The 17,019-nt window shown below is 49.2% G+C and overlaps 1 protein-coding gene across 5 annotated transcripts in view; it reads left to right on the forward strand.

Moving 5' to 3' along the window:
• Positions 1-17,019, forward strand: part of RASGRF1 (Ras protein specific guanine nucleotide releasing factor 1) — a 127,319-nt gene that overhangs the window by 25,817 nt on the left and 84,483 nt on the right. For all 5 annotated transcript variants that reach the window (XM_033189252.1, XM_033189253.1, XM_033189255.1 and 2 more), the window contains exons 3-5: positions 4,865-5,012; positions 13,759-13,851; positions 16,673-16,926. In XM_033189252.1, coding sequence (XP_033045143.1) covers positions 4,865-5,012; positions 13,759-13,851; positions 16,673-16,926 — 495 coding nt within the window. The remainder of the gene's footprint in view (positions 1-4,864; positions 5,013-13,758; positions 13,852-16,672; positions 16,927-17,019) is intronic.

The raw sequence follows: 17,019 nt of genomic DNA on the forward strand, positions 1-17,019 counted from the left end.
GCAATGACCTTGGCCCTGAAATAAGGCCATCCCTAGTTCTTTCCTCAAGGGGTATCCATTCTAGCTACAGAGACCAGGTTGTCACATATGAACCAGTAGTCAGGCCCAGTGCACAGTGTTGGGAGACAGATGGATGCAACATAAGTATTCCATCTCAGGTAGACATTACATGTATGCACAGATAGCTCTGGTGCATGAGGCTGGGTTAAATACAAAACAACATGAGAGACAGACATTACTTCCATCTGCAGGGAAATGGGAGAATATGGGGAAGCTGGAAATAGGGTAAGATTTGGCCTGAGTAACGGGATTGGGAGTCAGACTTAATGGGTTAGATTGGTAACATTGAAATGCTCATTTCTCCCCACCCCCACAAAAAAAGCTTTAAATAAAGGCACTGATACAGGAAAGATAATTCCAAGAATAATGAAGAGGCAAAGTTTGGGTGTCATAAAGTGATGAGGTTGGCCAGGTGCAGTGGTTCACACCTGTAATCCCAGCACTTCGGGAGGCCAAAGTGGGCAAATCACTTGAGGTCAGGAGTTTGAGATCAGCCTGGCCAACATGGTGAAGCCGCATCTCTACTAAAAATACAAAAATTAGCTGGGCATAGCGGGGGGTGGTAGGGGAGCCTGTAGTCCCAACTACTCAGGAGGCTGAGACAGGAGAATTGCTTGAACCAAGGAGGCGGAAGTTGCAGTGAGCCGAGATCGCGCCATTGCACTCCAGCCTGGGCAAGGGAACAAGGCTCGGTCTCAAAAAAAAAAAAAAAGAGAGAGAGAGAGAAAGTCGATGAGGTTGGACCGTGGGCTGGAACCAGACCATAACTGGATCTTGAATACTGCTGAGATGTTTGACCTTTCCCCTGTGAACAGTGGGAAGCCATCGAGGGTGTTATACAAGGGGAGTAGCATGATCAGAACTGTGATCTGAATTGGAAATTGCTCATGATGTGGAGGATAAAACTGAGTGAGGAAGAACCCAGATGCAGGGGGAGCAGTTGGACCTCAGTCTCCTAAGCACTAAAGTAGAACCAAGAGCACAGTTATTTTGAGGAGCAAATGAAATTATTTATGTGAAGGGGCTTTGTAAATGTAGAAATATTATAGAATTCTAACTTTTACGTGCTGATAACCAGGACTACATTGATTTAGAATCTCAACCAATACGACAAGTTTCTAAAGGCAATGAAATACCAATACTTATATGGTAGAGTGGCTAAAATGGTTAAGACAGAAAATATTGAATGTTGAAGATGAGTGGAACAAACATGACTCTCATCTAGTGCTGGCAGGAGGATAAAATGGCACAACCGCTTTGGAAAATTGCAAGGCTGTTGCTTAAAAAATTAAACATACATCTGCTCTGTGACCCAGCAGTTCCACTTCTTGGTACTTATCCAAGAGAAATGAAAAAATGTCCATAAGAAGTCGTATGCAAATATCCCTTAGCAGCTTATGCATGATAGTCCAAAACTAAGAATAGCCAATGTGTCCATCAACAGGCAAATGTCTAAAGTCACCTTGGTACATGCATGCAATGGGATGCTGCTCAGCAGTAAAAGGAACCAGTTATAAATGTGTGCAACCTAGTGGATGAATCTCAATATCAATTTGCTGAGTAAAGAGTCAGACACAAAATAGTACATGATATTTGGTTCCAGTTACATGAAATTCTAAAATAGGCAAAATGAGCCTGTGGTGATAGAAATCAGAACAGTAGTTGCTTCTGGTGTAGGGATTGACAGGGAAGGGCATGAGGGAACTTCCTGGGGTGATGGAAATTTCATCTGGATTTGAGTGCATGCATTTATCAAAACTGATCAAACTGCACTTAAGACCTGTGCTTTCTACAATATGTATGTTAAACCTCAAATTTTAAAAATGAATGATATATATATTTTTTAATTTTAAAGATAGTGTTTTAATTTTCTATTGCTGCATGAGAAATTACCACCAACTCAGCAGCATGAAACAACACCCATTATTTTACCTCCCTGTTCTTTGGGTCAGAAGTCCATGCTTGACTGAGGTCTCTCTCTGCCCAGGGTCTCACAGGCTAAAATCAAAGAGTCATAATTCCAGCACTTTGGGAGGCTGAGGCGGGCGGATCACGAGGTCAGGAGATTGAGACCATCCTGGCTAACGTGGTGAAACCACATCTCTACTAAAAATACAAAAAAGTAGCCAGGCGTGGTGGCGGGTGCCTGTAGTCCCGGCTACTCAAGAGGCTGCAGCAGGAGAATGGCTTGAACCCGGGAGGCAGAGCTTGCAGTGAGCAGAGATCGTGCCACTGCGCTCAGCCTGGGAGACAGAACAAGACACTGTCTCAAACACAACAACAACGAAAAAAGAGGCAGTGGGCTGGGCTCCTCTCTGAAGGCTCTGAGAAATCATCACTTCCAGGCTCGTTCTTGTTGTTGGCAGGATTCAGCTCCTTGTAGCCATGGGACTGAAGTCCCTGTTTCCTTGCTGGCAGCCGAGAAGCGGAGTAGGGGGCAGTTCCTAGAGGCTGCATACTCCTTGCCACATGGCCTCCTCCATCCTCAAGCTAGTAACTCTCCAGCCTCAGATTTCTCACTGTCCCTTCTACAACCAGCCGAGAAAACTCCCCGCTTTTAAAGGCTCATGCAATTGGATCACAGCCACCTAGACAATCTCCCTGCTTTAAGGTCAACTGAGCCACATTGACACAAGCTGGTGACAGGAGAAGAAGCCCTGAAGGGCAACTGTGCAACGGTGCATGCAAGGCAGGCAAGGCACTCCTCTCCTGCCTACCATGGACAGGATAATTTTTCAAGCAATTCACTAAATTAAGGACTGGCTCTAAGAAGCCAATAAAATAATAATAATCCAATTGACATCAATGCTGCCAAGCCTGTCTGAGCCTCCAGAGCCTGACAGAATGTTCTGCATCTGAGGGTGTCTGTCTGCTCTACAGTCTGTCCAGCTCTCACAGTTCATCATGTGCTTATGATAACCCAGGGAGGGGTCCCTTCAGCCCATTTGACAGACGTATGACCCAATGTCACACAGGACATGGGTGCCTAAGTGGGGGTTGTAGAGTTCCAGATCCTGGCTCCCAGTAAGCTGGGAGCTCTGCAACTGCCAGGTAATGCAGATTCAACACAAACTAGAAGCCTTCCTCCCCAATAAAGGAGCAGCTGGTGATGGAGACCACAGACCTGTGAACAAAAACCTCTCCATATGCATCATCCTTTTGGAAGCCAGGGGCACATGTCAATGGGACAGTGATGGAATGATGGGACATGCTGATTGTTTGCCTTCTTCCTTTGTCAAGCCCTGGGGCCAGCCCACTGGCCTCCCAGGAATGTCTCCCATTCAACATGGGGGCTGGGGGAGTGACACGGCGATGGTCACAGAAAGGGAAATCGAGGCACCTTCCTTAGAATAGTCAACATCAACATCAGCCATCCTGGCTGAGCTGAGGCTTGTTGAGCAGTGCCTGGGACAATAGGAGCTATCATGCTCTTATCTATGGAGTTGGCCATAAGACCAGAGGGGGACACTGTAACTGTAAGCATCACTGAACCCTCAGACACCGTGTGTGTGTGTGTGTGTGTGTGTGTGTGTGTGTATCAAGGGAGACACTGGCTGTCTTCCACAGCCATATTAAGTATTTTTACATATTCCAAACTTAGTTTTTATTTACATATATATAATAGATACTTCCTGTGTACGAAAAAAGGCACTGGAGTGTATTAATATCATGTAGAAACACAATGTTCTCTCGCACTGTATGTATAATATTCTGGTATTACGGGATGCCTCTGTGGGGGGTGTGTGTTTATGTACAGCAAGGTATAAAATGCAACATCAAGTGCATTTTACAGTGTATGTTTCAGTGGAGAGAACTGTATGCCAAACCAGAAGATGAAACCACTAAAGGAGGCACAAATACACTGTCAGGGGCTGGAGCCCGACTCTAGCTCCAGCTTTGACACTCATGGACTGTGATTTGGACCTCAGTTTCTTCATTTGTGAAATGAGACAACTGGTCTTTTGTGATCCCCAAGTTTCCTTCTCTGAGAGTCTGTGAGTCTGTAAAGATCGCGCCTGCACAAGGGAGGATAGGAAGGAAAGGAAGGATAGGAAAGATGGGAAGGAAAGGCAGGAAAGGAAAGATAGGAAGGAAGGGAGGGAGGAAGGGAGGGAGGGAAGGAAGGATAGGAAAGGGAAGGATAGGAAAGGAAAGGGAATGGAGGAAGGAGAGAAGGATGGAGGGAGGGTTGGAACGAGGGACAGGAGAGAGGGAGGCTAGCAGAGCAGCCTGCAGATGAGGTGGACGCCTGTTTTACAGCACTCTGACGGGGTCCATTAGTAAGAACAGACTAATGAAGCAGCCGAATTTTCACACCTGTGCGGTGGGGGGGAGGTGTGGTGGTACAAAACAGACTCCTTCAGGCTCTCAGCTGAATTTCCTTTGCAAGGAAAAACAATTAAGTCTCTTGAGAAGTTGGAAAAACTTAAAAACCTGATATTCATTTTCATAACAGAAGCACAAAATCTTATTACACTTTAATAGGACAGCATTACAAACTAAAGGATTCTCTCTTCTAGCCCTGTTATTTATCTTTAAAAGTGGGTGGGAACAAGAACGCAGATGTGCTTTCTAGATCAGACTCGCACTCGGGCCCACCACCCCACCTTGCTCCAGCTGTCTCCCTGCCTGGACTGCCCCCAGCTCCACCCTGCCAAGCCCTCTCACTCTGCAGGGTGCTGGGAGTCAGGGCCTTCTGCTAAGTGCAGGTGGGTGGGTGAGCCCCTCTCCTGGTCAGTGCCCTGCTTGGTTCGCCAGAGGACAAGGAGTCAGCATCTTACCTGCCATGTCCATCTGTCCACAGCTACAGGACCCTGGCCACAGAGCATGAGGCATTAATGCAGAAGTACCTGCACCTGCTGCAGATCGTGGAGACGGAAAAGACCGTAGCCAAGCAGCTTCGGCAGCAGATTGAGGATGGGGAGATCGAGATCGAGCGGCTGAAGGCAGAGGTGACTGCGGGCTGGCGGGTGGAGAAGGCTGGGCAGGGGCCCAGGCCCTAGGCACAACATCTTAAACCCTGGGCTCCTGCAGGATCAGGGAGCCACATGACGGGCAGGGGAACCAGCTCCCAGATGCAGTTCTTCTAGGCTCCAAACTTAAGATGTGGTAGTACTGGCAGAATGAGAAGGTCCTGTGGTCAGACTGGGTTTAAACCTCACCTCTGCCACTTACTGACTTGCAACCTGGAACAAGTCCCTCAACGTGCCTGTGCCTCAGTTTCTGCAGCTGTAAAACATGGCTTTCTATAAACACCTGACAAGGTCGTGAGGATTGAGTGAGATTACCTATAGGCAAGCTCCTAGTTACTGTGTCAGCAACTGTATTGACTGAGCATTCTGCATTAATAGCCCAAGACTCTGGAGGGCGCAGGGTCACTGGTAGGTCACTAGAGTGTGGGCTTCTGCTCAACTCCAAGGCAGCCCCTTCCCTCCACCCATCTTGATGAAAGCTCCTGCACGGGCCCACCAGCCAGCATTCTGGAGGCAGCATTGTTGCCAGACTAAGCTTCTTGGCACCCGGCTTCCCCAAGTGCGGGTCATGAAGCAGCAGCATTGATTTCACCTGGAACAGAATCTCAGGCCCCGCCCCAGATCTTCCAAATTAGAATCTACATTTTAACAACAGCCCAGGTGATTCCATTTACATTAAACCTTGGGAAGCACCAGCTCTTAGTCCCTTAGATGCACCTCACCAGCTATCAACCCCGACACAGAATGATCTGATCATCTCTTCCCCCCATCACCTCACCAGCATGCTCAGAACCATCTGGCCATATCATACAAGGACCATGGACTCTGCACTGAAGAGGGGAAAATGAAAACACAGACCCCTGAAGTCAGCTGGGTATCCAATTTGCAGGGTCTGATGCGAGGTGAAAATGCAAGGCCCAGGCCAGGGAAGTCATTCTCCTGTCCCACAGCCTCCTGATCTAACTCATGGCAGACAGGCAGCACCCAACCTCAACCTCCAGCCTACCCTGCCCCGACTGCCAGGATGTGCTCAGTAGCTGGACTTGGGTGGGCAAGGAACTCTTTCTGAGTCACCCACCTAATGCACCCTGGCACTGCCAGCCTGTAGCACCGTGGGGTGCACACTGGCCCCCAGCCTGCACCTATGCCCAGGCACCTGCTGAGGGCCAGGGGCGATGGTAGACTGTGAGTCTCCTCAGCTGACTCAACCAGTTGCTCCCTGAGCAAATGGTAACAGAGGTCTTGGGGCCTGGGATGCCAGCGTGTGAGGAATAAGCAGTCAATAACCCATCCAAGTTGCTGAGAAAGCAGTGGGAGGTAGGAACTTGCATGAGCCAAGGCTCCAAGACCCTGTGGTGTGCTCATGGTCCCATCAGATTTCACTCACTAAACACAATTCAAAGAGAAAACTATTTTAAGAATTTCAACAAAAGAGCTTGAAGTCCCAAGTGCAGGGCCTTCTGAACATAGGACCCTATCACACCTGCTAATCCAGCTCTGCCTGGAATGTTCAAAGATCTAAAGCCAACAATTCCACCTTGTTCCGCAGCAGCCAAGCCCTGAACTAAAAGTAACATCAACTTGCAACCTCAAGGTCAACAAAAATTCCAGATTCTACACACCTCGGCTAGCCTGATAACAGGCACCTTCAAGACATACATTCTTTCTTTCCCCACAACCATCCTGATAGGATCAGTTACCTGCGTTTCACAGGAGGAACCAGACTCAAAAAGCGCAAGTCACTTGCCCAAGCTCACACAGCTGGGAAGTGGCAGAGGACTGGAACCCAGGTCTCCTGTCTGCTTGCCAGTCTTTCCACTCTACTCTGGTAGCCTCTTCCCACAGGGCTACCAGAGCTCAGTTCAGGGATGTCCCCTCTCCAGCCCACCCAGTTCATTGTGGGATCAATCCTTGCCCAACACAGATTCCTAAATCCAAACTGAACTCCTATACAGGATCAGGGAAGGAGCCCAGCCCCAGTACCAGATTATTAGCTTCATGATCAAGGGTGTCCAGGTGTCATTCATTCATTCACTTACTCACTGAAGATCACCTACCACTGACCTCATCCTTGTCCCCAAGCACTCACCTCTTCACTGTGGGCACCAGTGCACTACCCATCTCCTGGCCTTTGCACATGCTGGTGCTTCTGTTTGGAATGCCCTTTCATCCCCAAGCATCCTACCTGGTGACATCCTACCAAACTCAAATGCCTCACCCTGGGGGACCCCTGGACTGGAGGGTGCTCCCTGCTGTCTGCTCCCATGGCTTTCCGACACTCAGCTCACCATGTGAGAGCAGGCTCCATGCGTGCCTGTCACCCCAACAGGCCTGGCAGGAACTCCATAAGGACAGGGCTGTGTCACTTATCACTCCTTCCTTTGGCCTGGCACATAGTAGGTACTCAATAAGGGCTTGATGAATGAATGGTTGTCAGACTTTGTGGGAAGCATTAGAGATGAAAGTTTCTGCCTTTGGGTCTGATTGTGGTAGAGTGTCATCAGTGCCATAGTAGGGTTTGCGGTGTGAACCCAAGTCAGGAAGTCAGTTGTTTTACAGCCTGGGAGGTGTGGGGTCATGTTGCACATGGCCTTAAAAGGTGTCAGGGCACTTTAGGTCAGAGAAGGGGTGTAGGTGCAAAGGGCAGAGCCCCCTGTGGTGTTGGGGAGCAGAAAGCAGGTTAGTCATGACTGAGTGAGAGTGTGTGTGTGTGTGTGTGTGTGTGTGTGTGTGTCTAAGTGGCAGCAGAGACGAACTTGATGGGAATTTTCGGAGCGATGCTTCCAACTGAGTGTATTACCATTCAGGGCAAAAGATTTTTTAAAGAAGACTTTGAAAGAAGGACCATCTTAAGAAAGCTTTCTGGCCATAGTATCTCTCTTGGTCTCTCTCTCTCTGTCCCCCTGATATATACACACACACATACACATATGCAAAAACATGTCCTGCAGGTCAGAGGGTACCTGCTGGCTCTGAGTGGGCTCTAGGAGAGTGGAAACAGAGCTTATTCCTGAGGAGTGGCCATCAGGTGGGCAGAACACACTGAAAAGCCAGGTGAGTGATGAGTGACACCAGTGAGGAAGGCCCAGGGTCTTAGACTGTCAGAGCCAGGAGGACTCTGAAGACACCAAGTCCGTGAGGAGGAAGCAACTTACCCAAAGTCTCTCGCCTCCACCACTGGATCTCCTGGCTGAAATCCTTGGCCTGAGCCTGCCCCACCACAGCCTTCTCCTCCCTGCTGAGGAGAGGACCTTGATAATAAGGTACGTATTCAGGAATGACAGTGTTGCCTGGATGGCCCCACACTCTCATGGTCCACCTCTCTTCTGATGGCCAAATAAGCTTCCTCAGGCCCCATCCCACATATTCCTGAGGATTCTCAGGGGCTTACATTCCCCTGGCCACCTCTTGCTTTCAAACTCCACTCTCCTGACCTGTCACTGCACTTCTCATGGCAGCTGCCTCCACTCAGTCTTCACTGCTTCTTTCCCTTTTAGTAGTCACTACCTGTATCTGTCAGAATGGGCTAGATTATGCTGCAGTAACAACCTCCAAATCTGAATGTCTTAAAACAACAGAGGTTGATTACTGACTCTGTGTGTCCATTGAAAGTTCTGCTGAAGACTCTGCTCCCCAAAATCCTCCAGTGATTGAGAGACAAGCCAAGGAGGCTTCTGCCATCAAGAAATTCACCAGTCATGTGGCTGGGCTGGGGAAAGGCACATGGCACACCGCTCACATCACATTGGACAGAGCAAGTCACGTGACTGTACCCAACTTCAGAGGATCTGGGAAATACAGCCCACCATTTCCAAGAAGAGAGAGAACCAGAGTATCTGCAAAAGTCCCAACAACGACTCAGAGGAGGCTCCTCCTTCAGTCCCTAAACCCATAACACAGGCTGTTGTATGTAACAGAATGGAGGGGCACTCCACTATTAAAACAGAAAACAGCTCAAAAATGAATAGACAACACCTCTGCCCTCATGTCACCCAGCCTTTCCTGCCACAACCATCCTTCACCAACCTCCCCTTTACACACTGACTTCTCTCTTCACACTCCCACGTACCACTTTTGTTGTTGTATATAACCTCTTTCCCTAACAAGATCTTCCCCCTGCATCCAGTGATGTGCCAGAGCCTGCTTCTACCATTGGCCATTGGCACTCCATAACACAACACTCCATAACACCAGCTTGCAAGAGCCAACTGCTAGATTTTCAAGAATTTCGCTAGCTGCGTATTTGACCTTTGGTAGCTTGAAATGGGCTGAGCTAGGAATGGGCTGACATCATGGGAACTGGCAAATGCTACAAGTCAGTTTTCCTTTCAGAGAGCTTTATCATTTATAATTTACCATTATATTATTGTCTGTAACTTTTTTCATGACCAGCTCTGTAATTTGCAGGGCTTAGCACGAAAGAAAATGTGGGGCCCTTAAAAACTTCGAGACAGCAACTGCAGAAGCTTAAACCAACCATTGGGCCCTTGTAAGCCTGGGGCTCTGTGCAAATGCACAGGCCACACATCCATGAAGCCAGCCTGTCTCTTCTCCCTTTGTACCCTCCATCCTGTGGCACCCACCCCAGCCATCTCTGTAACAGGAGATCATGCTGACACACCTGTAATGTTACTAAGTTAAACAATCAATCCCCTGCTGACTTAGTCTCTTCTCTCCCTTCTAAACAATCCTATCAGGCCTTCTCTTTCATTACCAGAAAACCCCATCAAGGAACCATCTAAACAAGGGAACATCTGCCTCTGAGAAGACTCTTCCCCTCCTCTAGAATGCTCAGTTTGGCATGATTTCATTTTCTTAATAGCTATTTCTCTCCCATTTGCAATTGGAAGTAAATTTGGAGAGCTAAGACAGGCCCTAAAGGGCAGCATAGGAGTTTGCAGATGGCTGTAATATTTTGTTGGCATGGGAATACACATATCCCAGAAGGCTGACAGTGGAGGGAACTGCAGAGATCTTTACCCTAAGGTTCAAAATGAAGACTTAGCCTTGGAATCAGTTTTAGGTTTTTTTATTTTTTTATTTTTGGAGATGGAGTTTCAATCTTGTCGCCCAGATTGGAATGCAATGGCACGATCTTGGCTCACTGCAAACTCCGCCTCCCAGGTTCAAGCAATTCTCCTGCCTCAGCCTCCCAAGTAGCTCGTGTTACAGGCACCACAATCAGCTAATTTTTGTATTATTAGTAGAGATGGGGTTTCACCATGTTGGCCAGGCTGGTCTCGAACTCCTGACCTCAGGTGATCACCTGCCTCAGCCTCCCAAAGTGCTGGGATTATAGGTGTGAGCCATCGCAACTGGCCTAGAATCAGTTTTGCAAACACACTTTGATGTGGAACCCCAATATATAAAATAGGTAGAAGACTGCTCTGGGGAAAGGAGGGGAGGGTGGCCTTGGTCCTTCCCCACCAGCACCCCCTCTCCATGGCCACTCTCCCTGCTGTGGCCCTGCTGCCCATCTCCTGCCATCCCCCATTCCCAAGACTTGCTGCCCTGGCACACAACACTCTATCACACCCATGCCTTTGTTCATATCATTCCCTCTATCTGAATTCTCTCCCCCACATATACCAACTGTTGGACTCCTGTTTGCCCTTCAAAACCTTTCCTGGGGAGCCTTGCCACTTCCTGGCCGAGGCCCTCCCATGGCAGTGGGTACACAGCTCTGTTCTGGCCTGGCCTTGTTGGATTGCAAGTCACCTCTATGAATGCCTGACCTCCTTCTTAGGCTGGGAGCTCCTCCAGAGAAGGGGCACTTGGCACGGTGCCCAAACAGACACCATCAGAACATGCTGATAAGGTTGGCACAAAGGAAAACAGAGATGGGGGCACCTATTAGGCTTGGATGGGGGCAGAGGGAGGCAGGGAGGCAGGAGAGACAGCTGAGTTGTGTGGCACCTGCTTGAAAAGCAAGCAATGCAGCAATCTTTAGTAAACCCTTGGCTGCTAACAAAGAGCAAAAGACCTGGATTAATTCCATCACCCATTACTGCACTGACTAAACACATTCCGGGTTAAAGAAAGTGTCTCCAGAGACGGGAGTAGGGTGGAGCAGGAGCCAGTGCACCATGCCCAAAGCAGGTGTAGCAAGTAAGAGTTTGCCTCTAGGGGCAAAGAAAGCCAGTCTGAGGGTGGTGGGTGGGCAGCAGCCAGCCAAGACACCAGGCATGGAGCCAGGTGTGGAGTCAGCCAGTCAGAGTCATGGTGTGAGTCAGAGGTCCAATTCCCCATGGCTGTAATTCACCAGGGTCAACTAAGTAGGGGCAGGATGTAACCAAACAAAGCAGGATGCAAAGCAAAATCTACTTCTAGGAGGCACCTGCCAGTGTCAGGGAAAGGCTGCCTCCATGAGCCCTCCATGAGCCCTTTAGGCCTGGGGCTCCCACCACCAGCCCGATATTGGCTCCTAGTTGCAATCGGCCAAGACTAGACATAGTTCAAGACTCTTGCAGGGTCCCCAGGCTTGCAACCCTCCAGAGCTTTGCCCACTTAGCCTGATCCTTAAATAAAGACTCCAAAGCTGCCATTGTTGCCTGTGCATGTAGCATGGTGCCTGACCTAATTGCATCTGTTTTTCTGCCCTGGTGCCTGTTGAGTAGATGTCCCAGAATGTCTCTCTCTGAGAAGATCACCATCAGTTTTAAACACAGACCACTTCCCCCACCCCAGCACACATACACACACATATCACCATCCTAAAGTGAAAAGAGTTGCTATTTGCAAATCCCAAAACTGGCAAAGAAAGCATCCTGGCACAGAGGTGAGAAGAAGCTGAAGGTTAAGGTGTTGACTGAGCAGGCTCCAAAGGCATGTGTGTGTGTTTGTGTGTACACACACTTGTGTGTTCCTTAGCCCTTTAGAGTCCAGATCAAAGAATCAGTCATTTCAATGTGCAAATGTTCTCAAAGGATCAAAAAGGGGGAGGGGGAGGGCAGAAAAGCCCATCTCCATGCTGACTATTTCTCAGTTAGATATTTTCGGCCACTCTTCAATCACAGGGGTAATTTTAGCAACCAGGGAGTGGAGAGCGGGTAACTGTTCCATTTTGCTTTCAAAGTGCTTGATTTGCTCAATTATGAGCACCCATTCATCCTGTGGTTCAGCAAGTGGCCTTGAGGGGACAAAAGCCATGTGTTCCCAAGAGGGAACAGCACCGGGCTTTGTGGCTGTGTTCATAGAATCCCCCAAGCTACTATCTTTAGACATGCGGGGCTTCATTACTGCAGTGTTTTCCCTTGGTTAATGTTTTTGTTGCTGCTGTTGCTCTGATTTTTTTTTTTAATTCACTGATTTGTATAGACAACAAGAATGTGCTGAGTGCCCAACGTCGCGCTAGGCACCAGGAGCACAATAAATGAAACAGCTGCAATCCCTTCTCCCTTAGAGTTCACAGCAAAGATAGAAGAGTAGACAGGCAATTCCAGCATTTTCACAGGAAAGTCCGTGGTGCAGTGGGAACCCTGCTACAGGACACAAAACAAGGACTCACAGAATTGGAGTGGTTGGATGAGCCCTGCGCAGGAGGATACACCACTGGCCTTCTATGGGATAAGTCCCAGAGGCCCCTGGCCACAGTGCAGCTTAAGGTGCACCTTCTCCTAGGCACCATGCCTTGGTTTTGTTCTTGCAGCTATGTCGACATCTGTGATCCCCAAATTATGCAAATGGAGATGTTTAGAGCAGCTAGATATTCAAAGAGCTATTCCACTTTTCTAGGCCAGCAGTTTCCAGGTTATGATTAAAATAGGCCTCTGATTCTAAGAGGTGCTTTGGGGCTGCCCAGGAAGGAAAGCGCCAAGCCAGCAGGGCTTCACCCGGAGCCACCTGCTCTATCTGATTTATATCCAGATACAATTTTGTTTGAAAAATAAAGGGATTACCTAGATGCCCATCAAAAGGGGGAATGGATAAATAAAATGTGGTCTACACACACGAGGGAATATTGCTCGGGCCTTGAAAGGGAAGGAGACTCTGACCCATGCTGCAACATGGGAAGAAACTTGAGGACATTATGCACCGTGAAATAAGCCAGTCACAGAAAGACAAATAGCGCATGATTCTACTTAGATGAGCTACCTAGAGGAGTCCAATTCAGAGGCACAGAAGGTGAAATGTGGTTGCCAGAGACTGGGAGGAAGGGGAATGGAAAGTTATTGTTTGATGAGTACAGAGTTTCAGTTTTACAAAATGAAGAGTTCTGGAGGTAGATGGTGGTGATGGTTGCACAACACTGTGAATGTCCTTAATACCACTGAACCGTACCCTTAAAAATGGTAAAAATGGTAAATTTTATGTTACATGTGTTCTATCACAGCAAAAATTATAAAATAAAGGGACTAGTGGTTTGGGGAGTAGGGAGGAGAATCACAGATTTAGGTCAAATTCTGAGATTACAAATGAGGTGGCTACAGCCCCGAGAGCAGAAGGACTTCATCCAAGGTCACTGTGGTTGGGCAGCCCAGCTGGCCTGGAACCCAGGTGTCTACCCATCCCCCATGCAGCACTTGCTTCTCACAGATGTCTGGGGCCTGTCTGGTTCCATGACCTGGATGCACAGAGTCAGAATCACAAGCTGTGGCATCATGGTTCTTGGGGAAGAAGAGGCAGGGCACTTGGCTGCCACCCTGTGCCTGCCACCCACTGCTCAAAGACCTGGGGCCTCCATGAACCAGTGTCCCTCGCAGGCTGACCTGTGTTTCTGTTGCAGATCGCATCCCTGCTCAAGGACAATGAGCGCATCCAGTCCACCCAGACTGTTACCCCCAATGATGAAGACAGCGACATCAAGAAAATTAAGAAGGTCTGTACTATCCCTCTGGGTGGCCCTCTTTGGAGCTTTCTCTTTAGAGAGCCAGCCCAGGGTTGGCAGTATCCACCCACAGTCCCACTGTCCTCAGGGCGTGCCCCCATCCCCCAACCTCAGCTCCAAAGACAGAGCCCACAACCCCTTATCCCTGAAGGGTACCTTGTCAAGTCGTTTCTTCTGGTTATCCCTATGGGGTAGAGTGCTTCAGCCCCATTTTATAGATAAAACTGAGGGCCGGGCACAATGGCTCACACCTGTAATCCCAGCACTTTGGGAGGCCGAGGCAGGTGGATCACGAGGTCAGGAGATCGAGACCATCCTGGCTAACACAGTGAAACCCCGTCTCTACTAAAAATACAAACAATTAGCCAGGCCTGGTGGTGGGTGCCTGTTGTCCCAGCTACTCAGGAGGCTGAGGAAGGAGAGTGGTGTGAACCCGGGAGGTGGAACTTGCAGTGAGCCAAGATCGTGCCACTGCACTCCAGCCTGGGTGACAGAGTGAGACTCCATCTCAAAAAAAGAAAAGAAAACCAAGGTTCCACAAGAGGAAGGAGTGGGGAAAGCCAGGACAGAAACCCAGGCCTGGGACTCCCAGCTGACCACTTTCCTCACATTGCCATTCACCTTGCCAAGACCCCCAGGGCCACCTCTCCGCTGCCACTCCATGGCATGCCACCCCCACTACCATGTACACGCCACCTCTCACAAGTACCTCCTGAGTCTCCAGCAGACCCAGCACAGTAGTCCAGCCTTTTTTGGACCTCACTGCTTTTGCCCTATGAGAGTTCAGGAGGAACAGACATCTCAGAAGCTACCAGGGATCTGCCCAGTGGCCAGGTAGTGACATACCATGGGCCACCCTGTGGTGGTGTGGCAGAGGGAAGGAGCATGGGCTGTGTTTGTAGCTTGCCAGACTCAAGGCAGGGGAGCCTGACTCACCCTAAGAAAAACAGGTGAAACCACAGAATCCTATTTGTTGAGTGCATAAAAGGACCCCAATGCCATCCCTAGAAACTGCAAACTGGCGTCCCATGGGCCAAGTGCAGCTTACCAGTGTGTTTGAGATTTTGACATTTTCATCCCAGTGGGCTTTTTTTTTTTTTTTTGGTTTACATTTTTAAAAATTTGTTGCCAGTGCTTTAAAAGCTAAACGCATCACACAAAAAATCTGGATTTCTGGTTTCTTAAGAATAGAAATAGCTAACATTAATTAACTACTTTCTATGTGCCAGACATTATTTTAAGAGCTTTATGCAGATTAATTCTGTCCTCACTAAAATCCTCTGAGGTTTATTTATTATTTTCATTTTACATATGGGGAAGCTGAGACACAGAGAGGCAAAGGAACTTGCCCAAGGTCACACAGCTAAGTATATACAGAGAAACATTCAAACCCTGGCAGCCAAGCTCCAGAGGCTATGCTGCTGGGACACAACATCTCCTTAAAAAGCAGAAGGTCCAGCAGCCCCAGGTCACCTCCTGCACATGACAGCAGCTGGCCCAGGCAAGAGGTGCCACCTTTTGATATACCCCCCCGCCCCACCCCACCAGCTTCACGCACCTCTAGGAACTGCCAGGGCCCCACAGGCATTGGGACTTGCCACCTAGGTCTGAGTCAAGTCCCATCTGGGCAGAGATGCCCTGACCCGTGTTCTCTGCTACAGTCCCAGTGAGCTTCCCAGCCCACCCCTGTATTTGGAGCATTCTGGTTGGAACATTTTGTTAAAGGCTAGCTGAAATCCACCTCCCATTGCTCTATTTTCACCCTCCTGGAACCTCAGAGTAAGCCCCTCCCTCTTTGAGAAAGCCCTTCCTATCTTCAGAGGTAGCTCCTGGGGCTTGGGCAGGCCTCTTCTCTCCACAGCACCCATCTCTAGCCAGCAGGTCTGCCCCTGGACAACTGTACCTGCTGTTTGGAGACAGTGGTCCTTTCAGTGGAGAATATTGTATGAGCACCTCTGCCTGGTCCCCAGTGGCTCATCCCAGCACCCTTCCTCCCAGTGTGGACTATGAGCTTGCACACAGCTCAGAAGCCCTTGATTGGAAACCTGTACAGCTTAAAACAACTCTCTGTGTGTATGTCAATCAAGGCCCTTTCCCGAGTTCTTGCCAACACGAGGCCACTCCAAGCAGCCCAGCTCCAAGGCAACTGAGTTAAGTGTCTCTGTTCATTTCCCTACTGAGTCAGGAGGAGAGGCTCCAGGCAGGCACCAGGACTCAGAAGCCGCTGATGAGGGCTAAGTATGAGTTAACTAATTTTCCATGTTCTGTTCAATTTGATAATCTCCCTTCTATCCAGAAGAGCTTTAAGTGAAACTTCTGGGCTTTCAGGCAAGTCATTAGACAACACAAGGCATGACCCGTGCCCAGCACAGCCCTGCAACCCTTTATCCTCAGGCGACCTCCCATTATGGAGACATGGAGCCACATTTTCCCTCCTCCAGCGAGTGCTTCCAAAGCAACCCAAGGGGTCTTGTTAAACTGCAGAGGTCTGGGGTGGGGCTTGAGAATCTGCATTTCAATAAGCTCTTCAGAGATGCCGGTCCAATTTGTGGACCACACTTTCAGTCTAGCCATCATCTCTTTAGCCCCATTTTACAGATGGGAAAATTAGCTCAGAGCAACCAAACAACTTGCCCTGCATCATGTGGGCAACAGAGCCAGGCCTGGTCTACATCTGAGCTCTTTTTGCTACATGCCCGGCATAGGAATAACAAAGCTTTGGTTCCTGCCCTTGGGGAGCTCACAGCCTCGAAGGACAGGAGTGGTTCAGCCTCCCTGACAGGAGCCTCTCCCCACTGGTCTTGCTGCCCAGGTGCAGAGCTTCCTGCGGGGCTGGCTGTGCCGGCGGAAGTGGAAAACCATCATCCAGGACTACATCCGGTCACCCCATGCCGACAGCATGCGCAAGAGGAACCAGGTGGTGTTCAGCATGCTGGAGGCTGAGGCTGAGTACGTGCAGCAGCTACACATCCTTGTCAACAATTTCCTGCGCCCACTGCGGATGGCCGCCAGCTCCAAGAAGCCTCCCATCACACATGACGATGTCAGCAGCATCTTCCTGAACAGGTGAGCACCCCTAAAGGTTGACCAAGGCAGGAAGGAGACTAGTGAGCATTGGCCACAGCTAAGCTTTGACACACTCTCTCATGTGTTTCCCAC

This window comes from Trachypithecus francoisi, unplaced genomic scaffold, assembly GCF_009764315.1.
Source record: "Trachypithecus francoisi isolate TF-2019V2 unplaced genomic scaffold, Tfra_2.0 Lachesis_group3, whole genome shotgun sequence".
Classification (NCBI taxonomy): Eukaryota; Metazoa; Chordata; class Mammalia; order Primates; family Cercopithecidae; genus Trachypithecus; species Trachypithecus francoisi.